General features: G+C 40.8%; 1 protein-coding gene across 2 annotated transcripts in view; it reads left to right on the top strand.

The window, feature by feature from the left end:
* LOC134348054 (ADP-ribosylation factor-like protein 13B) overlaps positions 1-24392 on the top strand; it is a 38597-nt gene extending 14205 nt beyond the window's left edge. Inside the window, exons 3-5 of one of the 2 annotated variants that reach the window (XR_010018342.1) lie at positions 8852-8957; positions 18138-18245; positions 22398-24392. Coding sequence is in view for 1 of the 2 variants with exons in the window: in XM_063050849.1 (XP_062906919.1) it covers positions 17867-17987; positions 18138-18245; positions 22398-22468 (300 nt within the window). In the remaining variant the exon portion in view is untranslated. Of the gene's footprint in view, positions 1-8851; positions 8958-16751; positions 17988-18137; positions 18246-22397 lie in introns of those variants that run through there. The other variant, XM_063050849.1, reaches the window with a different exon arrangement.
* The last annotated feature ends 1573 nt before the right edge of the window (positions 24393-25965 follow it).

The following is a 25965-nucleotide window of genomic DNA, read 5'->3' as shown; positions in this document are numbered from 1 at the left end:
CACTAGTCCTGCACTCTGCCTTCAGCTTTGACTTTCCAAAGTTTATCATTCACATTTTTCCGGATTGAACTCCATCTAGCACTTCTCAGCCCAGCTCTGCATCCTATTAATGTCCTAGTAACCTACGACAGCTTTCTACACTGTGCAGAGTGCTACCAATCTTTGTGTCGTCTGCACCTTTCTAACCCACCCTTCCACTTCCTCATCTAAGTCATTTATAAATATCACAAAGCATTTGAGTCCCAGAACTGATTACTGTGGAACATTAGTCATGGACTTCCAGGCAGAATACACCCCCTCAACTATCACCTTATGCCTTCTGTGAGCAAGCCAATTCTGAATCCACACAGTCAAGATTCCCTGGATCCAATGCCTCCTGACTTTCTGAATGAGCCTGCCTAAGGGAAGCTTGTCAAATTCCTTCTTAAAATTCATTTATGTTGATACTGTATCCACCGTTCTACCTTCATTGTCACTTCCTTGAAGAATTTAGTCTGGCTTGTGAGGCAGGACCTGCTGCTGCCCACCCCCCCCCCCCCCGCAAAGCCATGCCTACTATCCCTAATCAGGCTATGTTTATTCAAATGGTTGTAAATCCTGTTTCTAAGAATCCTCTCCAATAGTTTGCTTACCACTGAAGTAAGGCTGACTGGTCTATAATTCCCAGGATAATCCCGGTTGCTTTTCTTTTACAAAGGAATAGCAGTTGCCTTCCTCTGGTACCACTACTCGTGTGGCCTGTGTGCAAGCAAAGATCATCACTAAAAGCACATAATTTCTTCCCTCGCTTTCCGTAGTAACCAGGTTTTGTTCCCTGATAGGCTGAAAGCTATTCTTGCTTTGACTGACAGAATATGGAGACATCTTCATGAATCCCCACAATTCCTGGTGACCCTGTGATCTTAAGTCTCTTGAGGCCGATGTGAGACCATCCTTTCGGGGGGGGGGGGGTGGTCAATCTACAGAAAGCATCTGGTCCAGACAGCGTAACTGGCCAAGTACTGAACACTTGTGCAAGTCTCATTACAAAACTACCTCAGGTTGCCAAAGTAAGAGATTGGACATCTTCAACTTCTCACTTCAGCAATCTGAGGTACCCACCTACTTCTAGCAGGAATCAATCATAATATTGCTCAGGAAGAACATGGCAACTTGCCGCAATGACTACTATCCTGTATCACCTACATCCGCTGTGATGATATGCTTTGAGAGGTCAGTCAGGAAGCATATCAAATCTTGCCTGAGGAGTGACCTGGATCCATTACAGTTTGCCTACAGTCACAACCGATCAACCAGAGATGCCATTTCATTGGTTCATCACTCAATTCTGGAACACATGGACAATGAATATGCACATGTCAGGATGCTCTTCATTGACTACAGCTCAGTATCCAACATTGTCGTCCCCAATGAAATTCATCACTAAGCTCCATGATCCTGGTAGCTCCCTGTGCAACCGGATCCTTAATTTCCTCACTAGTCGACCCCAATTGTGCAGATTGGCAACATCATCTCAACACTCACAACATGCTGGAGGAACTCAGCAGGTTGGACAGCATCCGTGGAAACAATGAGTCGACGTTTCAGGCCGGAACCCTTCGTCGGGACTGTAGAGGGAAGGGGCAGAGGCCCTTTACAGTCCTGACGAAGGGTTCCGGCCCAAAACGTCGATTTGTCGTTTCCACGGATGCTGCCCGACCTGCTGAGTTCCTCCAGCGTGTTGTGAGTGTTGCTTTGCTCCCAGCATCTGCAGATTATTTTGTGTTGTGTTGGCAACATCATTTCCTGCATGCTCACCATCAGCACAGATGCATGTTAGGGCTGTGTGCTTCGCCCTCTGCTCTACTCGTTTTATACTTATGATTGTGTCACTAAGTGCAGCTCCAATGGCGTATTTAAGTTTGCTCACGACAGCACAGTTGTTGGTCGAATCAAAGGTACTGATGAATCAGCATGTAGGAGGGAGATGGAGAATCTGGTTGAATGGTGCCTCAGCAACCATCTCTCATTCAAAATTAGCAAAACCAAAAAGCTGATTATTGAGCAGGAAGGAGCCAGAGGTCCATGAGACATCCCTCATTAGAGAATGAAGCTGGAGAGGGTCAGTTGCTTTAAATTCTTTTGCACTAACATATCAGAGCATCTCTCCTGGGTCTTCATATAGGTGGTGTAACAGCACCTCTACTTAGAAGTTTGTGTAGATTTGGCATGACACCAAGAACTTTGACTAACTTCTGTAGATGATCAATGATGAGTATCCTAACTGGTTGCATCACAGTGTGGTATGGAAAAACCAATGCTCAGTTTAATATGCTTCTACTGGTAATACAAAGTATAATTCTGGAAAGCTCTGGAAGTTTCTTTGCGTTACTTGAATTATGACATTCAAGAGTTCTTGTATTAACTGGTCATTCTTGATCGGGGCAACAGACACAAAATGTTGGAGGAACTCAGCAGTCCAGGCAGTATCTGTGGGGAAAAAAAGTATAGCTGACATTTCAGGCCGAGACCCTCTTACAGGACTGGAGAAAAAAAGATGGGAGAGGCAAGAGAGAAACACAAGGTGATAGGTGAAACCAGGAGGGGGAAGGATGAAGTAAAGAGATGGGAAGTTGAAAGAGATACAGGGCTGGAGAAGGGGGAGTCTGATAGGAGAGGACAGAAGGCCATGGAAGAAAGAAAAGGGGGGAGGAGCACCAGAGGGAGGCGATGAGGTGAGAGAGGGAAAAGGGGATGAGGAATGGTGAAGGTGAGGGGCCATTACTGGAAGTTTAAGAAATTGATGTTCATGCCATCAGTTTGGAGGTTGCCCTGACAGAATATAAGGTGTTGTTCCTCCACCTTGAGTGTGGCCTCATCGCCATAGTAGAGGATTGATGTATCAGAATGGGAAATGGAATTAAAATGGGTGGCCACTGGGAGATCCTGCTTCTTCTGGTGGACTGAGCATAGGTGCTCGGTGAAGCAGTCTCCCAATCTACGTTGGGGTTTCACCGATTATCTATGCAGCCACACCAGGAGCACTGGGCACAGTATATGACCCCAAAAGTCTCACAGGTGAAGTGTCGCCTCACCTGGAAGGACTGTTTTGTGCCCTAAATAGTAGTGATCCTTTGGTGTAGGGGCAGGTGTAGTATTTATTCCCCTTGCATGCTCAGGTTGGAGGAATCAGTGGAGATATTCGCTGATCTTCCTTACAGGCTTCGATCAAAGTTTTCTGTTCTGCCTGTTGCACAGAGGTACCAGGAACCATGCTTCCTGATGCCAGCATTCCAGTTTCAGAAACAACAAGGCAGGATGACACAACCGTGGTTAACAAGGGAAGTCAAAGCCAACGTAAAAGCAAAAGAGATGGCATATAATAGAGCAAAAAATAGTGGGAAGATAGTGGGTTGGGAAGCTTTTGAAAATCTGCAGAAGGCAACTAAAAATGCCATAAGGAGCAAAAAGATGAAATATGAAGGTACACTATATCCAATAATGTCAAAGAGGATGCCAAATGTTTTAACGTTGGTAAAAGAGGTGAGAGTAGATACTAGACTGCTGGAAAAAGATGCTGGAGATGTAATAAGTACTTTGCATCAGTGTTCACTATGAGAAGACACTAGCAGTATGCCAGAAGTTTGAGAATGTCAGGGCAAAAGTGAGTATGGTTGCTATTACTAGGAAGAAGGGGCTTGGGAAGCTGAAAGGTCGAAAGGTAGTTGAGTCACTTGGACCAGATGGACTACACCCAAGGTTCTGAAAAATGTAGTTGAAGAGATTGTGGAGGCATTATTAATGATATTTCAAAAATCACTATATTCTGACATTGTTCTGGAGGACTGGAAAATTGCAAATGTCACCCCACTCTTCCAAGAAATGAGGGAGGCAGAAGAAAGGGAATTATAGGCCAGTTAGCCTGACGTCAGTGGTTGGGAGATGTTGGAGTTGATTGTTAAAGATGCTGTTTCGGGGTACATGGAGGCACACACTTACTCATCGGTATACAGAATCAGATGATTGGAGTAACAATCAACAGCACACTGTCAGTTTCCATGTTCTGAGTTGAGACTGCCATCATGTGTTTCTTGTTGACATACAAGGTAAATGTTTACCTGTATCAGGGATACAATGCAGATGCAGAACAGAATGTCACCTTTAAAGTTTGAAACACTGAGTTGCTCTTAACTAAGAGTTTGAGGACTTTCTGTCCTTCAGCAGACCGGAGTAGTTGAGCAATTGTTGATGGATCTGCCACTGACTTGTCAATATATTGACTTACATTGGTTTCCTCTTCAGTCCTACGTGTCTTCGCTCCTTTGGTCTTCATTGGAGCAAGCTGTAACATAGCTGTCAATGTTATTGTTCCATCACTGTCATTCTCCGTTGAGTCGGTCAGGGCTGCTATAGCGTTTTTGTCACGTCCATCCTGTAATTCCTCAGAGTTCAGGTGGTGTCACTGTTTCCGGAGTCTGCCCGATATTAGGTGAGATTCTCAAGAGTTTGGATGGTGGTGCTGTATGGGGAGACTCAATTGTTCAATGTGAGTTTTCATTCCTTGGACGGAGCTTCAGAAGTAGGTGTTTCCTCGGGTGGAGCACTAGCAGTAGCATCACTGGCAGGACCACCCACTTGAAGTCGTGGCTGCACTTTTAACATTTCGTTTTATTTTGCTTCTGAGCTTGGCAGAGTACACTTCAATTGAATTACTATGGAAGTAATTATTTATTGTTACATATTGTTCATAAATAGAAACTATTCTACATAATTCACAAACCACTTCATTAACTGTTGTGTTCACTTTAAGAGATGGTGTCTGACATAATGATGTCAGTGTAAGGCAACTGCTTTTGGTTTTGCTTGTATTGGAAGTAAAGGGTTGCGGCTTTCAAGCTCATAAAATGACTCATGTTTTATTCACAAAATCCTACAAGTGTATTGCTACTTTGCTTGTTTAGTTAATGCACTGATTTGCTTTTTATGCTTTATAACTGTCTCTATCATGCTGTTTCTGTAGTTTATAGCAAGGTTCGCATTTCTTTTGATTAGTAAAAGACCTTACTTGTCCTGTTATCCCTTTGAATCGCTTACACATTCGATCATACTGACCATGCGGTTTTATCTCTAAATCAGTAGCAGGTGTTTTCTGGATTTTATCCCGTGCTTTCATGGTATCATTTAGGAGCTATGTTTCATTAGATTCAATATTGATCATATATTCCGTCCAGTTTCTCGCATTAAACTTAACAAATGGAATGTTTTTTTCAAGTAGGAGCTCAAATGCTCAAATATCTGTTCCCATGTAACTGGAGATTCTGTAGTTGGTTTTTCGACTTCGGACGTTGCTTTAATTCGATCTTAATTTGTACGCTCTTTTTATTATTTGGTGATCTTGAAGTATTTATAGTATTACAGCCAAAATTTTAATAAGTTGTCCTGCAACCCAAGTGTATTTTTTTCTCTTAATGCTCTGCCAGCTTGTAAGTATGTAAATTCTCTCATGCACTCTGCTGGCTTGTGCAAGTTTATTATCTGTTTATCTGTGCTCCACTGCTTGTATAAATTTCATTTTTGACAGTCTATCAGCTTGCATATTTAATCCACACTCGACCAGTTTTGCACGCGGATCTACTGAGTTGCATTTCTTTAAAAGAGCAGTGTAGCAGTCCTCACTCCTAACACCCATCCGACGATGTTGAAGTCAGAACTAATTCTCTCTCAGATAATTTAGAACATAAAGAGGAAATTCTTACCGCTTTTGTTTAGGCGCTGACAATTTCACTTTTGGCTTTGATTGTTGCAAGTTCTGAATCTCCACAACCGTGCTGCTGACTTCGGCACTTGTTGGATTTTGATGTTAAAATCCAAGGTTCTTTCAGAAGTTAGAAAATGGGGGCAAAACTTGTTCCTTCACGATCATTTTATTAAGTGTTGAAAGAAGCAGGAGCAGGAGGTAGAAGCAGAAGTCTTAAATTCAAGAAGTTTAAGATGGCGCTGCTTTGTGTTCAGCTGTTTTGTACCTTCGGATAAGGAAAAATCCATTTAAATCTATAGATAAGATTTAACCAGTTAGAAAGCAGCTATGCAATACTGGTAGTGCAATGTTAACCAATGAGTATGCACTTATGTAAGTAATTTCAGAGTAAAGAAGCATACAGAACTTTCTAGAATTATACTTTGTATTTTAATTGTTAGAATGCAAAGAAAGATACAATTATAGGCTAATCTAGAATTAAACTGTCGGATGCAACAATATTTAAAAAAGAATCAAAATGTAAGAACAGCCCAGACATCTTAATTTCCTACCTTGTTCTAAAAATGAATTGTCTTTATAATGTACAGTGCTTGACATAAGAGAAAAATATATTCTATTGCAGATTTCAAAATTACTTGAAATATGAAACAAATAAAATCAGTGTTTTGGAGAAGCATGATGATGCTTTTGGGCTGCGTAGCACAATCCTTGCTGATTTTATTTGATGCAAACGATACACTTCACTGTCTGTTTCAATGTTTTCTTGTACATGTGACAAATAAAGCTAATTTCTTTTTTCTTTCTATTTAAATATCCACCAGCTTTATGCACAAAAATGCTTTGCATCAACTTACCATGAATCTTAAACACAATAAATTCTGCAGATGCTGTAAATCCAAAGCAACACACACAAAATGCTGGTCAGGCAGCATCTATGGAAATGCATGAACCGTCGACATTTCAGGCTGAGACCCTTCTTGAGGATGGGAAATGCAGAGGTGGGGTAGGGTGGAAGAGATGACAAAATAAAAAGGTAGAGAGAGGGGAAGGATAGCTGGAAGGTAATAGGTGAAGCCAAGTGGGTAGGAAAAGTAAAGAGAGGGAGAGGAAGGAATCTGATGGGAGAGAGGTGGACATAGGAGAAAGGGTAGGAGGAGGGGACCCAGGTAGAGGTGATAGGCAGAGAAGGTGAGCGAGGGGGCCAGAGTGGGGAACAATCTGGTTGGAGGCTATGCAGATGGAATATAAGATGTTGCTCCTGCAACCCGAGGGTGGCCTTATCGAGGCATGGACAGCTGCTCAGATGCAAGCAGAGGTTTTTTTTTAAATTATGCTCAAAGCTAAAATGCAAAAATATGTTGTTTCATCGAAACATGTCTAAATTTGTGTATAAAATTTCCTTTGAAGCCTAATTGCTGAGATTATTATACATAGTTGAAGTCAGAAGTTTACATACATCTTAGCCAAATACATTTAGACTCAATATTTCACAATTCCTGGCATTTAATCCTAGAAAATATTCCCTGTCTCAGCTCAGTTAGGATCACTACTTTATTTTAAGAATGTGAAATGTCAGAATAATAATAGAGAGAATGATTTATTTCAGCTTTTATTTCTTTCATCACTTTCCCAATGGGTCAGAAGTTTACATACACTTTGTTAGTATTTGGTAGCATTGCCTTTAAATTGTTTAACTTGCGTCAAACGCTTTGGGGTAGCCTTCCACAAGCCTCTCACAGTAAATTGCTGGGATTTTGTTCCATTCCTCCAGACAGAACTGGTGTAACTGAGTCAGGTTACAGTTTGTAGGCCTCCTTGCTCGCACACGCTTTTTCAGTTCTGCCCACAAATTTTTTGCGGCCAGCTAGGAGTCTTTCAATTCTTGTTGGGGGATTTTTGCCCATTCTTCCTTGCAAAAGGCTTCTAGTTCTGTGAGATTCTTGGGTCGTCTTGTATGCACTGCTCTTTTGATGATGTTTCCTTCCTTTGGTACCCTTTTTTCTCCAAACATACCTTTGCCCATTGGCCAAAATTCAGCGTCAGAAGTTTACAAAGGAACATCTAAAACAAGCCTAATACATGTTGGAAACAAGTCCTGTGGACTGATGAAGTTAAAATAGAACTTTTTGGCTGCAATGAGCAAAAGTATGTTTGGAGAAAAAAGGGTGCAGAATTTCATGCAAAGTACACCTCTCCAACTGTTAAAGCACGGGGGTGGATCGATCATGCTTTGGGCTTGTGTTGCAGCCAGTGGCACGGGGAACATTTCACTGGGAGAGGGAAGAATTAATTCAATTAAATACCAGCAAATTCTGGAAACAAACATCACACCGTCTGTAAAAAAGCTGACGACGAAAAGAGGATGGCTTGTGCAACGGGGTAATGAACCTAAACACACCTCACAATCCATAATGGATGACCTGAAGAGGCGCAGGCTGAAGGTTTTGCCGTGGCCCTCACCGTCCCCCGACCTAAACATCATTGAAAATCTGTGGATAGACCTCAAAAGAGCAGTGCATGCAAGACGGCCCAAGAATCTCACGGCCCTCGAAGCCTTTTGCAAGGAAGAATGGGTGAAGATCCCCCAAACAAGAATTGAAAGACTCTTAGCTGGCTACAAAAAGCATTTACAAGCTGTGATACTTGCCAAAGGGAGTGTTACTAAGTACTGACCGTGCAGGGTGCCCAAACTTTTGCTTCGGGCCCTTTTCCCTTTTTGTTATTTTGAAACTGTAAAAGATGGAAATAAAAAAAAGTAATCTTGCTTAAAATATTAAAGAAATCTGTCATCTTTAACTTCATACTTTTTGGAAATCAGATCATGTTTTACTCGCGTGGCTATTCACAGTAACAAATGTTGACCAGGGGTGCCCAAACTTTTGCATGCCACTGTATATGAACTAATGACTGTCTAATCCCTTTAAAGACTAATCTTCCTTCAAGAAATGTGAAAAATATGAGATCACCCTAGAGCATCCCAGGAAGTTCAGTTGCAAATGCCCAAATGATAATTTAGCCCATTTTCTAACTGTCTGATAATTCACCAAGTATGTTATTACTATTGGTAAAATGAACAGTTAAATTGAAATATAATCAATGCTTTGTCTATTTTAGATTGGCAAACAAACAAGATTGTGTTGGTGCTTTAGGAGAGGCTGAACTCATAGAGCGCCTTTCATTGAAGAAGTTGGTCGATGAAAATAAAAGCTTCTGCAAAATTGTAAGTACCTGTGCAGTCAATTACTTCAATAAAAATTCTTTCCATTCTTCTTCACTGTTAAAGCTGTTGTGTTATCACAGTGATTTTTTTCTTTCCTCTCTATCATCTTAATGTCTTTCCTGAACGAAGGTAATAAAGTCTAACGAGAACATATTATTGATTTTTATGGGTTTCTATTGTATTTCCCAGCTCACAAATGTAGATCTCATTATTACACTTTGTGATTTGTGCTTCTGAGCTACTAATTGTTACTGTTACTATATTTGCACTGAGTATTTGTTCCCATTCATATTGTCTTAATGGAAACAATATCTCAACACCGTCGACATTGATATTTAATTTGCTTACTTTAATATTTAAATATAACTTAATATCTAATAAGACCAGATTTTGTATTCCCATCAATATTTTGGTACATGAAGCTGCAGAAAGATTTGGCAGTAGTTACTTTCTAAAAATTACATCAAGAGCAGCCTTCATTTATGGATTTTTGTTCAATTTCCAGGTTAAGCAGGCATGACGTATATATTCTCTTTTATTAAAATCCTATTGTTTTTTTTAATGCTCAAAGAAAGATTAAGATTTCTTGAATAGTATATCACTAAACATGCAAAGGAAAATATATCTTAGATCTGGTCCCATTTAATGAGCCTGTTAACATTAACTACCTCATAGTTCAGGATCCTTTGGAAAGACTGAACACAGTTTGATTGAATATCCCATTCATTTGGAGGGTACAATAGTTCAAACTGTGGTTGGCATCTGACTGTCTCGAAGGACAATGGGTGATGATCAAGATCACAAGCCTGGGCGGAAGGTATGAAGATCCTGAGATGCCCAGTTGTCAAGATCCCTCTCTCTGCTTCACCAGTGTAATCCACCAGCTTGGCTGCAGGAGCTGCCGTAAGGATGTTCAATGGTGTCCAGCTGTCTTAGGCACTCCACTCTGGATTTGCTGTCTGAGTTCACTTACGTCATCGTCGCCTCTCCTCGCCTCTCACAATGTAGTGGGGCTATTTACCCATAGCTGGGGATCTGGTTCACAAGCACCAGGGCGTGTCTACACACCAGTGCGTCAGCGTGCTGCATGTGCAGGGGCCAGATGTCCTCCCCGTCTTCTGTAGTTCAGCCTTTGTCTGAAAGGAGTCCGTTTCTGTGTGTCGCCAGTGAGAGGGCAGTACATGAGGCTTGCTGTTGGAGAGGCCGTATACTGGCAGGGAGAGACTTGCCAAATGGAGAGATGGATGTGCAAGTCTGCTAGCCAGCAGTAGAAGCTAAAGTGAGAGCCACAAGCACTATCCACCACACTATATACATCACAACAACCATTTTCAATCTAAAACCCATGTATTATGACTAAGTAGTGGGCACGTGGCCAAGTGGTTAAGGCATTCGACTAGCGACCTGAAGGTCGTGAGTTCGAGCCCCAGCCGAGGCAGCGTGTTGTGTCCTTGAGCAAGGCACTTAACCACACGGTGCTCTGCAACGACACTAATGCCAAGCTGTATGGGTCCGAATGCCCTTCCCTTGGACAACATCGGTGTCGTGGGGAGGGGAGACTTGCAGCATGGGCAACTGCTGGTCTTCCATACAACCTTGCCCAGGCCTGCGCCCTGGACAGTAAAGACTTCCCAGGTGCAGATCCATGGTCTTGCAGGACTAACGGATGCCTGAGTCAGGGTGGGTTTGTTCGTGTACACGTACTATATGTGGGAAATTTGTGGAACAGTGGAAATCAGATTTTTTCACAGTGCTCAAGAAAATTATATTCTAGTTAAAAGCAAGAACAGTTAGCGTGGGTTGAGCCAAATGGTAGGTAGAGTAGCAGTTAGCGTAATGCTATGACAGAGCCAGCGATCTGGTGTCAATTCCGCCGATGTCTGAAGGAGTTTGTGTGTCTTCCTCATGACCTCGTGGGTTTCCTCCCATATTCCAAAGACATACTGGTTAATAGATTAATTGGTCACACGTGTCTAATTGGACATTGTGGGCTCTTTGGGCTGGAAGGACCTATTACCAGGCTGTATCACAAAAAAAAGAATCCGCTAAGCAAGCAATAAGACAATATAGATTATGAGAGTAAAGTAAAATTTAAAACAGTATTTTTTTTTTGTAATTATGTAAAGTGAATGTAGGCTCCTTGGAAGATGAGAAGGCAAATTAATAGTGGGTAATGTGGAGATGGCTGAGGCTTTGAATGATTATATTGTGTCACTTTTCACGATGGAGGACATCTCAAATATGGCAAAGAGAGATATAATGCTCATCATCCCTCTGCAATTGAACCTTGGACTTTCTGACTAACAGACCTCAATCAGTTAAGTTAGACAACCTCTCCTCCTCCACTCTCACCATGAACACTGGTGTGCCTCAAGGCTGTGTGCTGAGCTCTCTTCTGTACTCCCTTTTCACATATGACTGCGTTCCTGTACATGGTTCTAACTCCATCATCAAGTTTGCAGACAACACCACGGTGGTTGGCCTGATCAGAGGGGATGACGAGACGGCCTACAGGGATGAGGTCCAGCACCTGACCGCATGGTGTGCCAACAACAATCCGGCCCTTAACACCCAGAAGAGCAAGGAAATCATAGCGGACTTCAGGCATGCTAGGAGCCACACTCACATCACGTCCACATCTACATCAATGGAGCTGTAGCGGAGCGTGTATCAAGCTTCAAATTCCTTGGTGTCCACATTTCCGAGGATCTCACCTGGTCCCTGAACTCCTCCATCCTGATCAAAAAGGCGCAACAGCGCCTTTATTTCCTGCGGAGCAGCAAGAAAGCTCACCTCTGTCCCAGGGCACTGACGGACTTTTACCACTGTACCATTGAGAGCATACTCACCAACTATATCTCAGTGTGGTGTGGCAATTGTCCCATATCGGACCGCAAAGCACTCCAGCGTGTGGTGAAAACTGCCCAGCGGATTATCGGCACCCGATTCCCCACCATTGAGAACATCTACCATAAGTGCTGCCTGGGCAGGGCAAAAAGCATTATCAAGGATGCATCTCACCCTAACCATGGACTTTTTACTCTCATCCCATCTGGTAGGCGCTACAGGAGCCTCCGCTCCCGCACCAGCAGGCTGAGGAAGAGCTTCTTCCCTGAGGCTGTGACACTGCTGAACCTCACATCACAGCGCTCAGCAGTATTGCACCCATATTGTACTGTCTCAGTACTTTTATATTTGTGTGCTGCAGCAGTTACTTTTTATTCGCAGTTATTTTGTATATAACACTATTCTTTGCATTTCTGGTTAGATGCGAACTGCATTTCATTGGCTTTGTATCTGTACTCGGCCCAATGACAATAAAGTTGAATCTAATCTAATGGATGCAATGGCAGGTGAAGACCTTGATACAGTCGTTAATACTAAAGAGGTAGTGCTGCACCAAACTAGTGGCCTTAGAAGTAGGTCAGGCCCCTGGTCCTCATGGAATGCATACCAGGGTACTGAAAGAAATGGCATAAATTATAGTAGAAGTGTTTCTGATAATCTACTAAAATTATCTTGACTCTGGGCAGGTCCTGGCAGATTGGAAGACACTGAATGTCAATTACTGTTTTTTTTTAAAAAAAAAAGGATATAGTCAAAAGGCAGTTAACTATAGGCCAGTTAGCTTAACATCTGTAGTCAGCAAAATGCTTTAAGCTATCACTAAGGAAGAAATGGTGAGATGACTGGATAGTGGCGGTTTCCTCAGGAAGCGCAAGTCCTGTTTGCCAAACTTACTGGAGTTCTTTGAGGATATAATAAGTGCAGTGGATGGATGTTCTATACTTGGATTTTCAGACGTGTTTGATATGATGTGGTAGAAAAGACTTAGGAAGTTGAGGTAAGCCATAAGAAGAGTATTGGTTAACTAATAAGAGACATACAGTTGGGACAAATAGGTTTCTCTGGTAAACAGTGTGCTGCAGGGATTGGTGCTGGGCCCGCAGCTGTTCACAATATACGAAGTGTTTGTACATTAACCATTTGGAAGAGGGGACCAAATGCAGTGTTTGCCGATGAACTATATAGAGTGGGAAAACTAAATTGTGCAGAGGATGTGAAGAGTCTGCAGAGATATATAAGCGAATGGAGCAGAGTTGATCAGATGGAGTACAATGCTGGTAAATGCAAAGTCACCCACTTTAGAAGGAAAAATTGGAAGATGGGATTTTTTTAATGGTGAAAGATTGCAGCATGTTGATGTGCAGAGATTCTAGGGAGTGCTTGTGTATGAATCACAAAAGACTGGTTTGCAGATACAACAGGTTAACAGGAAGGCAATGTTGTCCTTTATTGCAAGAGGAATTGAATTTAAGAGCGGAGAGATCATGCTGTAACTATACAGGGTACTACGGAGGTCACAGCTGAAGTACTGCATGTGGCTCTGGTCTCCTGACTTGAGAAAGTATATACCAGCTTTGAAGGTGATGTGGAGGAGATTCACCAGGATAATGTCAGAGATGATGGGGTTAGCCTACAAGAAAAGATGCAGTTGCCTGGGACTATATTCACTGGAATTCAGAACAATGAGTAGAGGGAATCTTTTAAGCACATATAAAATTGTGAAAGGGATGGAAGCAGAAAAGTTGCTTCCATTGGTAGGTAGAACTAGAACTGGGGGACTATAGCCTCAATATTTTGGGGATTAGATATAGGACTGAGATGAGGAGGAATTGCGTTTTCCACACAGGATTGAATCTATGGAAATCTCTGCCCAGGGAAGCAGTTGAGGCTTAAAATTATTTAATTGGCTTATTAAAGTTCTTTCTATGATGTGTATTAATTACTATCACAGAACTTCTTCTCAAAGCTAAAGGTTTTGTCTCCCTTAGTCACCTAATACACTCAGCTGTATTATTGACATACATTCAGCGGCCACCTTATTGGGTACCTCTTGTATCTCATAAAGTGGCCGCTGAATGTATGTCCATCGTCTTCTGCTGTTGTAGCCCATCCACTTTGAGGTTCGATGTGCTGTGTGCTCAGAGATGCTCTTCTTCTCACCCCTATTGTAATGCGATGTTATTTGAATTACTGTTGCCTTCCTGTCAGCTTGAACCAGTCTGGCTATTCTCCTCTGACTTCTCTCATTAATAAGGCAGTTTTGCCCACAGAACTGCTGCTCGCTAGTTTTTTGTTTTTGTTTTTTGCATCATTCTCTGTAAACTCTAGGGCAGGGGTCCCCAACCTTTCTCGTACTGCGGACCGGCCGAGCGGGGGGAGGGGGTAGGGTTGCCAACGTACAAGAGTAGCAGTCAAATATGTCGGGTTACCCCAAGAAAGACTACAATGACCATGAAGCCTTGCGCGGGCACCAGTGCGCATGCGTTTACGTGCCAATTTCTTAAAAATTGTTTTCACCGATTCTGTTGGCAGCGGCGGCGTGTTAATCACGACTGGAATATAGGTGATAAGTGGCTAATACACTCAATTTTGTTTCTAAAAGGGTTTATCTAACGAATTTAATATTAAACACACAGCACATATTTTCCTCGCATGAATATAGCGATAAGACAAATATCAGGGGAGGACAGGGGTGCTTGAAGTGTTGAACGAACTTCCAGTAGAAGTGGTAGAGGCAGGTTCGATATTATCATTTAAAGAAAAATTGGATGGGTATATGGACAGGAAAGGAATGGAGGGTTATGGACTGAGTGCAGGTTGGTGGGACGAGGTGAGAGTAGCGTTCGGCACGGACTAGAAGGGGCGAGATCGCCTGTTTCCATGCCGTAATTGTTCCATGGTTATGTAAGTCACTTATAATAGCATCATAACATTTTAAGTAATGTTTGGATACCAAACACACAAGCGCATATTTTCCTCGTATGAACATATAAAATCATTGCAACGCACCAATATCGCTGAATCAGTGGGAGCCCTGAGCTAGTTTTCCTGCAATGAGACGGTCTTATCGAGGGGTGATGGGAGACAGCGATACTCGAAGGGGGTTCCTTATGTCCAGTCTATTCCGCAATTTAGTTTTCGTTGCATTGATTGCAGAGATATGTTGGAAATGGAAGCAACATTTTCAGTGCTTTCCTGACTATCTCAGGATATTTAGCCTTGACTTTGATCCGGAATGCCGGCAGCGATGTTATGTCAAACATACTTTTCAGCCCGCCGTCATTTGCAAGCTCATGGAGTTGATCTCCTTCCTGCGCTGAAATGGATGACACGTGGGTAATGACCTTGCGTGCATTCAAGCTCAGCAGTGGGTGTGACAGGGAATGAGGAAAGGTGCCGCTGACTCCTATCGCCAAATCATATCGTTTCCTCGCGGCCTGGTAGCGCAAGCCTTGCGGCCCGGTGGTTGGGGACCGCTGCTCTAGGGAATGCTGTGTGTTTAAGAATCCAGATCAGCAGTTCTGAGATACTCAAAACAGTCCATCTGGCACCAACAATCATTCCACAGTCAGTCATTTCAATCACATTTCTTCCCCATTCTGATAATTTTTTTCTGAACAACTGAACCTCTTGACAATGTCTATGCTTTTGTGCATTTGTTGACATATGATTGCCTGATTCGATATTTGCATTAACAAGCAGGGGTACCAAATAAAGTGGCCACTGAGTATATAATTCAAAAACATGAGATAACTCAATATAAAAAAGAAATGGGAATAGGCTATGTGGTCCTTCAAGAATATTGATCTTCTACCACAAGCAGAAATCTAAATATCTCTGTTATTCTTATTTTTGAATACAGTGAGCCTCTACAGCCCTCTGTGTTAGAGACTTGCAAAGCATCCTCTGACTGAAGGAATTTCTCCTCATTCCAATCTATGTTTGAAATTTTGACACTTAGTTCCAAACTCTAGCTATTGGGAAATGTCTTCCATAATCAAGCATTTTAGAGCACTCAGACAGTTCGGTACTTTGCCGTAAGGTCAAACTGTAGATGACAGAGGTCTTGCTTACTTGATCTCTCAGCATACGGCAATGAATCTTCACTGCATACATCCTAAGTACTTCCATGTTTTTAGGGAGTCATAGAGCAATACAGCACAGAAACTGGCCCTTCAGCCCAATAAGTCCATGTCAACTACAGTACCACTTAGTCCCAATTTCCTGCATTCCCCTCAAAACCTTGTCCTATGGTACCCATCTCCTTCTGGTAAAAACATTTTTCTTTCCCCCTTCCCTCTTCTATTTCCCTACACTGGCCCCTTCCCTCTTACCACCTGCCTAGCCACCCGCACCCCCCCCCCCCGAGTACCTTCCTCCATCCCTTTCTCCTATGGTCTATTCTCCTCTCCTTATCAAATTCCTTCTTCTCCAGCCCTTTACCTTTCCTACCCATGTGGCTTCACCTATCAGATCCTAGCTATCTTCCTTCCCCTCCCCACCTTTTTATTCTATCATCTTCCCCCTTCCTTTACAGTCCTGAAGAAGGATTTTGCCTGTTATGTTGACTGTTTATTCATTTCCATAGATGCTACCTGACATGCTGAGTTCCTCTAGCATTTTATGTGTGATGCTTAATATACCTAAATATATCAAGCATACTTTCTTCAGCCAATGATTGGTGTGTCAAGGCTGACCTGGATGGGAAAAACAGTTTCCCGGTGCAAATAGCTTTCACCACATTGCGTCCAGATATAATCGTTTGGTCTGACACCAGTAGAGAAGTGGTTATTGGTTAATTCACAATCCCCTGGGAAGACAACATCGATGAAGCCCATGAGCGCAAGTTAACCAAGTATGCAGAATTAAGATCTTTATGCAGAGACAGAGGGTGGAAGGTCTCATGCTATCCATTCAAAGTAGGTTGCCGTGGCTTTATGGTGTTCACTTTCCAGAAGTGGCTGTGTGACCTTGACTTGACTAGAAGAAAGATCAAGTCAACCAGCAGGGGTGTAGCTGAGGCAGCAGAGACAGGATCATCATGGGTGTGGACCAAGTATGTCCAGAGGGGCAGATAGTCAGACAGTGTATACATCTTTTGCAAACCCTTCAGTAGTTGCAAAGTCACCTGAAGAGCAGACTATCTGTTGGATGGAAGCGACCAACAACTCTGATAGAGGCATATGCCAAGTTTTTAAGTTCACCAGTGGGAGGTGGTGCTTTAGCATTGCTGGCCCACCACCTTGAGGGAGTCTTGACCATAAGCGGGCCAAAACTCCTGAAGACAGGTGGCAGGTCAACTGATGATCCCACTGGTGATAGCACAGGACAGTTAACATCTTAGTCCACGTGTATTTTCAATTCAATACCTGCTGCTATTCTTGTTGTCAGTTTGCAGAATGCCTGTTGTGTCATAGTTAACCTTTGCAGCCCTTGCACCCATGCAGTACTGCTACTTCCAACCTTGCAGCGGCAAAGACATTGTTTGAGATCCACCATCCATTTGCATATTTAAATAATCTTTTCCAGACCCCAAATTCTATTGAAACCAAACCTCAGAATCACACAATTCAAGATGATCGCTGAAGCTATGTGTAACTGTCTCAGAGACGTGTTTCATTGAGATGTTTATTTTATATGTTTCTGTCATAAATTCATAATTATTTGAGTTCATAGCTGTAAAAAAGATTAAAAATGTAATAAATAAGATGTTAAAAGGATAACACTAATAAAAAAATTGTTTAAAACATATTACCTTAAAATATTGTTTGATTAAGAATTTTGTGCTTTTTATATAAGGTTTTATTTACTGTAGAGTGTAATGGGTCACATGACCAGAGTTTAATAAGAGCATGACTGTGGCATTATGGGTCAGAACCAACATGGAGGCAGAGAAAGACTTATGGTCCTAAAATAATCTTATTCTGCATGTGCTCCAAGAGGCGCACACGGTAATTGCAGAATGTCAGAATGAAGAGGAAATCGAAGGGCAGAAAGAAAAGAACAATCGAATCCCTAATGGAGAACCTCCACTAAATATTGCAGAACAGGGACCATCTAAGATGGAAAAGAGTACCAGAGATACTGTTCCAAATGATGAGCCACTGAAATTGGGTGCCACTGCAGAAGCAGTAACTGATAAGCTCCAAGTACCTGGATCGCACCAGGAAATGCAAGACTCTGGTAATTAAACACTGTTGCTTGGAAAGTGTAAACAGTGTGTCGAATTCCTGTGTAGTATTCTGTTCAAATTTAAAATGGATGTTATGTATCAATCTTCATATTCAAATGTTCATATTTTGCTGTATATTTACAATCGTGTATTTTAAACAGTGACAGGGAAGAAAAAGTCCAAGAAGTTTCGTATGAAGACGAAGAATACTGTTGGACCAGGCAATGTAGGGGATGACTCTGGAAATTTAAGCGTAAATCGTTTGTCTGGTAAGTACAAACATTTTCGGTCTGATACACTCACAGGGAAACAATGTATTGACAGTAAACAGGTTGCTTGAAATGAATTGATCACCAAAAGGAACACATGGATTTAAGTAGTGTGTGTGGATTAACATAAATAATACTTCCTGTGAAATTAATATAGCTATTTATTAATAAGATTAGTTAATACATCTTTACCCTTTCTTAGCCGCAGTCCAAAAATCTGATTTCTAATTGTATATATTGCATAATGTTGGGTAGTTCAAATTAACACAGATCAGGAGAAACCAACCAGTTGCTTTGTGTCTGTTGAACAAGTATGGATGAACAACAGCCACAGTTAAGTGTTTGCTAAAATCTATATAATTGTAATGTAGCAGAACTTTTAAGAAGCAAGTTACTGGTGAGGTAGGAATAAAGAAGGAATATGATACTGTTCTGTCCAAATGAAGGTCTGAGTCCTTTAATATTGTGATGCTGGATATTCAAAGTCATTTTCCCCCATGTACTTCACCCGATTGTAAAATGAAATTTCATTGCTTGGTGTTTGTAAAATGAAGAAAATTATTTGCAATAGAATAAATGCCACACACCACTATCTCAAAGCAAATGTCAAATAGGAAGCAAGTATCAGGAACATTTGTTTGTTTCCCCTCATGTTCCCTTTTCAATCTCTATTAATTTGTTATTGCACCATTATCATTGAGTGTTGAGACATCAACAATCTGCTGAAGGAACTCAGGAATTTGAGCAGCATCTGAAGTGGGGAAAGAAACGGTTGATGTTGCAGGTGAAAACTCTGCTTCAGGACTAAGAGTGGAGTGGCAAGGTAGCCAATGTAAAATTGGGAGGTGAAGAAGTGAGATGGAGGCCAGTAAATGATTGGTGGATGTAAGATTGATGAAGGCTGATGGGCAGATGGAGCCAGGTTGGGGGTTAGGGTGTTTGGAGGTGGGAGAGGAATGGAATTGGAAGGCAGAGGCAGGCAGATAGATGGATGGTGGTGGAAACAAAAAGAAAAATGGAGGCAAGGGAGAATGAAAGTGGATGTGACTAGCAAGGTGATAAACAGGAATATAAAGGCTACCCGCGCTGAAATCTGATAAATAAGGAAGCAGATAATGGGAACTATTAGGGGGTCTTCAGTTGGAGCAAGAGGGGGGAAGCAGCGATTTGGTAGGCACAATCTGAGGCTAGTAGGTGGGATGAAATCAGGTGGAGGAGGGGGATGAAAATGAGTGATGAGGGGCTGAAGAAGGATGTATGAAAGGGAACAAAATGGGAGGACTGGAGGTCAATTGGAAAGAGAGAGTGGGGGTTAGGGGAAGTTTACTTGAAACTGGAAAATCAACATTCATCCCATTGGATTGTAGACTACACAGATGCAATATGAGTGTTGTTCCTCTGGTCCTCACCCTAACAGTGGAGAAGGCACGGGAAAGGCAAGTAGGTGTGGAATGAGAAGGAAATGGCACACATCTGGGTGCTTGGGGTGGCCATTGCAGACAGAGCTCAGCTGCTGTGGAGATTAGTTGCATGTGCTTGGTCACACTAATGTAGAGGGAACATATCAGCAGCACCAAATGTAGTTGACAAAATTGGAGGAAGAGTTAAAATGGTATGCACCTGGGAGCTCATCCTTCATCCTTCACCCATCATCCATTGCCAGCTGACTTTTACCTTAGAACTCAATCTCTCGTGTTTTTACTGGCTGTCTTTCCTCTCCACAGCCCCAATGCAGGTTGTTGATTTGAAACACTGAAAAAATGTAGTATTCTAATTTGTTTTGTATTTAATTTAAATACATAATTTGTTACTCAGTTTGTCTTTTTATACTTTTTTAAATTATTTCCATGAAACTTTGGCTAATTGGGGCAGCCACTTAATTGGGCCAAAATGTACTGGTCCCGATGTGTCACAATCAACTGGAATTCACTATACTTAGAAGGATTATTCCATTCCCTTTCTCATTTAACCTTCCCTCTGACATTTTCCCTTGCCACCATCCAGGGATTCAAACACTATTTCCGGTGAAGCAGTTTGACTAATTCCAATTTAATGAAATACATTCAAACCTCACTTACGTGATTTTCCCTACATTGGAAAGCTAAACACAGACTAGCTGGCTGCTTTACGGAACATTTATGTTCCGTTTCCAGTTGCCTGTTGTGTTAAATTCCCAATTTCAGATACCATTTCCCTTTTTGGTCTCTTGCCTTGTTCAAATGATGGGCAATGTAAGTTTGAGGAATTGCTTCTTATATCCTGACCAGGCATATCAAAGCCCTCTAAACTCAACTAACTACCAACAATTTAAGATAATTAGCCCTTTCATTTTGTCTCAGAACTGGAAAAAAACCTGATAATGCTGTAAATCTGAAATAGAAACAGTAAATGCTTTTTCCGCCAGTCATGACTTTTAACATCATATATCAGTGAGTTGTTTGTTATGTTTCACCTCTTGCTGTGAAACAGGGCATCCTTCATTTCCTTGTTAGGGAGAGAGAGAACATGTGATATGTCAAATTACCAGGTGAACGAGTAGTCTTTGGGGCACTGCAAGTCTATGTTTTTATTGATGCTTTGCTGCATGTTTGAGAGCTCAGTGAAGGGCGCTGATGCTTTTTTGCTGGTGTGGGAGCTTGCTGACTATTTACATATTTTTAAAAATTTCCAACAATTGATATATTTTGTACCTCATAATTCCAACATTATTGTAGTTTTATTTCCTGTAAAAGTTCACTAACTTTTGTCTGCTCCTGTTCCAGGCACCTAAACAAGCCCTCTCTCAGCCTGCAGCATCAACATTTGTGTCTCTTGCTCGTCACTCTCTCACAACCATTCCTTTTGATCTTTCCACCTTCTCTGTTCTCAAACATGTTTGATTTCTTTCTTTATTTTTCCATAATTCTAATGGAAGATTATGAGCTGAAGCATGCTCCCTGACCTGCTTAGTATTTCCAGTACTTTCTGTTTGTATACCCAAGTTCAGGATTGTTCTCTGCTCTGAGATGAAATATTTAACAAAATTAAATCTATATTTGGTCTTCTCAATGTGCATTGACTCGCTAGCAATAGTAATATTATATTTTCATACTTCATTGGTAGCACTTTATGTAAAGATAGAATTTTAAGTTTTATCCATTGGCTCTTGCTGGTATATCCCATTGTAGACATTATTGAAAGCAGGTTCTGCTATAAATGTAGTCAGGAGTTGTACTTGAATGATCCCCTGTTAGGGTATTTTGGCAGATCAGCTGAATTCAATGCTTGCAGCAGAGGTACAATTATTAGGTGTAAATTTTTTGGTAAAAGTTATCATAACCTCCAGAAAACTGAACGGAAATAAGGAAAACATAGTATGTTAATAAACAATTAGGAATCTTATTCTCTTGTAGTCTTTCAGGTTACCGAATTGTCCTTGTAATTATTTACAGTAGAACACTACTTGTATGAAAACGAAACATTTATCCACAAGTTTACACCCTTTGTCTGGTCTTTTTAATAGTAAGTCATACAGAAACAGTAGATATAGTTCTCCACACCATGCGCATCTCTCTTGCACAGATACATATATCCCTGGGTGATTATATGATCTCTCTTCCATGGCTTCAATTAAGTAAAGGCCCCTGTAACATCCTTAAAAATTTTTAATAATATTTCACTAAATGAAGCCCTTAGTGATCTCAGTTTGAAAATTCATAAGATGATTGCTCATAGGGCAGTTAATGCATTTTCATTGGAGAATAATTTATTGGCTGAGGTGTCAAAATATAAATTAACATGGTGTGTTGAGAAATGCACAGAGTAATGCAATAAAATTCTGTAACACAAGAGATTCTGCAGATGCTGGAAATATCTGCAGGTCAGACAGTGTCTGGAAATGAATAAACAGTTGACATTGAATCCTGATGAACTGTTTCAGCTCAAAACGTTGACTGTTTATTCATTTCCATAAACACTACCCTGTAATGTCATAGGGCTAAATGTATAAAAGATAGTTTGCTGATGGCGACCTACTCCCTACACAGAAGTTCAATGGCATGTTTTCGGACGAAATGGAATTGGCACAATTGCTTTGTAGTTTTGATTCTACTTAGAAAACTTTATTGTTTCTACAATTAACTTGGTGTATTTTCCATGTAACCTGTTTTGCAGATTTTTACACTAAGCCATTGCCACCAGTACCAACAAGTCAGAAACCAGACTCTGAGGCCCTTGATGTCTGAAGGTCTCGGCGGTCTGAAGGTCGTGATTCTCTTTAAAGAGAAATAATTGTATGTATAGTCACGACATAAAAAAAGTTGTTTTATGAAATCAGGGAAGACCTGTGGGACCTACTACTAAGAAGAAAAAGAATTGAATATTGCTCCAGAAATTGATCCTTTGTACTGAAAAACACTGGCATTTTAGCAATGCAAAACATGACAGACTTTGTGGCAAGTTTTTTGCAGATCTACTGAAAACTGGCAGAATAAAATAGTTGGAACAAAAATTAGTTTTAATATAGTACAAACCACCATGAAGTCTTCGGAGCTTAATGGAGATAGAAGAGACTGCAAATGCTGGAAATCAGGAGCAACATAAAGTTGGAGGAGCTCAATAAGTCAGGCAATGTCAATGAAGGGAAAATGTATACACACCTTTGAACTGTTGGGCTGCTTCTGGTTAAGCTCCAATAACTACTTTAAGATGTCATTAAAGTGGTTCATTCTCAGCAAACAGAAATCACATCTATGTTGATTATGGTCAAGTGAAGAATTGTTACAGTTGGAACTTGGGCTTCCCATTCTGAGATGGTGATATATGTTTTTCCAGAGAGCACTTTTTAATGTAGGTATGTTGGTGGTCACTAAAGGTATATGTGCAATTTAAGCTTTATCTTGATAACTGAAGAGTTCATTTTACTCTGCAATCAAGAGTTTTCAGAGACTATTTGAATACCTTTACACATCTGTCAAAGATGTCTTCAAGCACTTTAGTTTTCAAGCACTTTACATATCTTTCAAAATAAAGAATCATTAAGTTTCAGAAAATACTAGTTTTTAAAAAGATTCCTGTTAAATTGCTTTCTATTATAAAGCACCATAAGGGTTTAAATTATCAAATTGAAATTTCATTTGAATAAACTTTTTACTTTCAAAACTACTGTATTTAGAATCCAATGAGATGTTGAAAATACCCATGATTGTCACTTCAGTTTGAGAGTAATGAGATAGTTTGCTTGTGTTTTCTGAGAAAGAAGTTGTTAACATCACAACTACGATCAGCTCGACAGTATATATTATGTCATGAATTGTTTTTATTCCACTTTTCCAATATCCCTTTCTGCATGTATTTTTAAACTACATCAATCACAAAGCTATTTAACAGTTGTATATTCTCATACAGTAACTGAATCCTAATGGTTTTTCTTCAATGAAACATTTAACATTCAAGCATTGTTTCATCAGTTAAAATGATCACAACAAATCCAAATATATTTCAGTGCAAGATAACATTTTTCAAATGCAGTTGGTGCTTAGTTAGATTTTATACATCTCATAAATTCATAAATTTTGAAGTTTTCATGAATTTTGTTTTTCTGAAACCGTACAGTAGGTGAGTCCCAACCCTTTAAATACTGTCTTCTCCCAATAATACAACCTGGTTCACCTGAAGACATTGTTTCATATTTAGAGTACAAATGTCAGCAACCATCAGGTATCTTGCTGAGTAGGGACGTTATATGTTATAAGCCTGAACATATTTTTGTCACACAAATACCTAGCTGATATGAATGAACAATTGCAACATTGCAACTCAAACCAAAGCTGTTTTCCAAAATTCACACTTGAAATCCCATGGGTAGATCTCAAATAATTCCCTGTGCTCTGGCATCACTTGCTTTACCTTCCCCTCTCACTGATCCTCATATTTGTCATGATCTAGGGCTTAATCTGTGACTTGTTTGTACAGAATACAACTAATACAGTGGCATGCAAAAGTTTGGTCACCCTGGTCAAATTTTCTGTTACTGTGAATAGCTAAATAGTAAAATGTCTTGTACTCAGAAACTGATGTCTGATATGTTAATAGGTTAATAGAACCTTCAGGGCTCAATTTCTTAATTGAAAATTTCATGATGTTTTTGAAATAAAAGAATTACTCTTAAAAGCGCTGGAGAGTGTTTTCTCTATATTTATAAGTTTGGAGACTGATGTCTTTTTGCCCTTAAAATGAATACTATTCAGAAAACATCTCTGAAGATCACTATCAAGTGTCCTGAATCAACTCTAAATTACATTCCCATTTCATCACTTACAAGATAATAGATTTTGCTGTTAGACAAAGGAGAATCGGTTGATGTTGTGTACTTGGATTTTCAGAAGGTGCCACAAGTGAGGCTGCTTAACAAGGTACAAGCCCATAGTAGTACAGGGAAGATTCTAGCATGGATAAAGCAGTGGCTTACTGGCAGAAGGCAAAGATTGAGAATAAAGGGTGTCTTTTCTGACTGGCTGCCAGTGACTAGTGGTGTTTCACAGGGGTCTGTGTTGGGACGGATTCTTGTTACGTTATATGTTAATAATTTGGATGATACAATTGAGGACTTTGCAAAGTTAGCAGACAATACAAAGATAGGTGGAGCAGCAGGTAGTTTTGAAGAAGTAGAGAGGCTACAGAAGGACTTGGATTTGGAGAATGGCCAAAGAAGTAGCAAATGGAATATAGTGTCAGGAAGTGTATGGTCATGCACTTTGGTAGAAGAAATGAAAGGTTTGACAATTTTCTAGAGAGGAAATACAAGCTCCTGAGGTGCAAAGGGACTTGTGCAAGATTCCCAAAAGATTAATTTGCAGGTAGAGTCTGGTAAGGATGTTAGCATTCATTTTAAGAGGGCTAGAATATAAAAACAAGTATGTAATATTGAGCCTTTATAAAACATTGATGAGGCCTCACTTGTAGTATTGTGAGCAGTTTTGAGCTCCTTATAGAAAGGATGTGCTGGAGCTGGAGAAGGTTCATGAAAATGATTCCAGGTTTGAGGGGGTTGTCATATAAGGAGTGTTGAATGGGTCTGTGCCTGTCTTCACTGGTATTGAGAAGAGTGAGGGGTGACCTCATTGAAACCAATCGAATGGTGAAAGGCCTTGATAGAGTGGATGTGGATAGAATGTTTCCTCTGGTGGGACAGTCTAAGACCAGAGGACACAGCCTTGGAATAAAGGGGTGTCTTTTTAGAACAGAAATGAGATTTCTTTAGCCAGAGAATGGTGAATCTGTGGAAATCGTTGCCACAGGCAGCTGTGGAGGCCAAGTCTATATGTATACTTAAGGCAGAGGTTGATGGAATCTTGATTGGTCAGGGCATTAAGGGATATGTGGAGAAGGCAGGAGATTGGGGCTGAGAAGAAAAATGGATCAGCCATGAAATGACAGCAGACTTGATGGGCCAAATGGCCTAATTCTACTTCTATGTCTTAAGGGTTTATATCTGGACTGAGACTTATCATTGGCAATGCAGAAATACCACTGCCGTAGTAGCAGTTAATGTAGATAGTGCTGCTCCTTGCACATAATTTTAAAATATTTGCAGCTATCCTTGTATTCAAGACCTTGTTGTTCCTGTTATATTCTCTGATCCCTGATTGATTCTGTTACTTTCACAAGACGTCCATGGGAGCATTAGTTGATGCATTTTAAGAGAGTCACCCTTGTGATATGAAAGGAACGCCAGATAATA

Source organism: Mobula hypostoma, chromosome 6 (assembly GCF_963921235.1).
Source record: "Mobula hypostoma chromosome 6, sMobHyp1.1, whole genome shotgun sequence".
NCBI lineage: Eukaryota > Metazoa > Chordata > Chondrichthyes > Myliobatiformes > Myliobatidae > Mobula > Mobula hypostoma.
The sequence above is the reverse complement of the archived record's forward strand: the minus strand, read 5'-3'. Positions and strand labels throughout refer to the sequence as shown.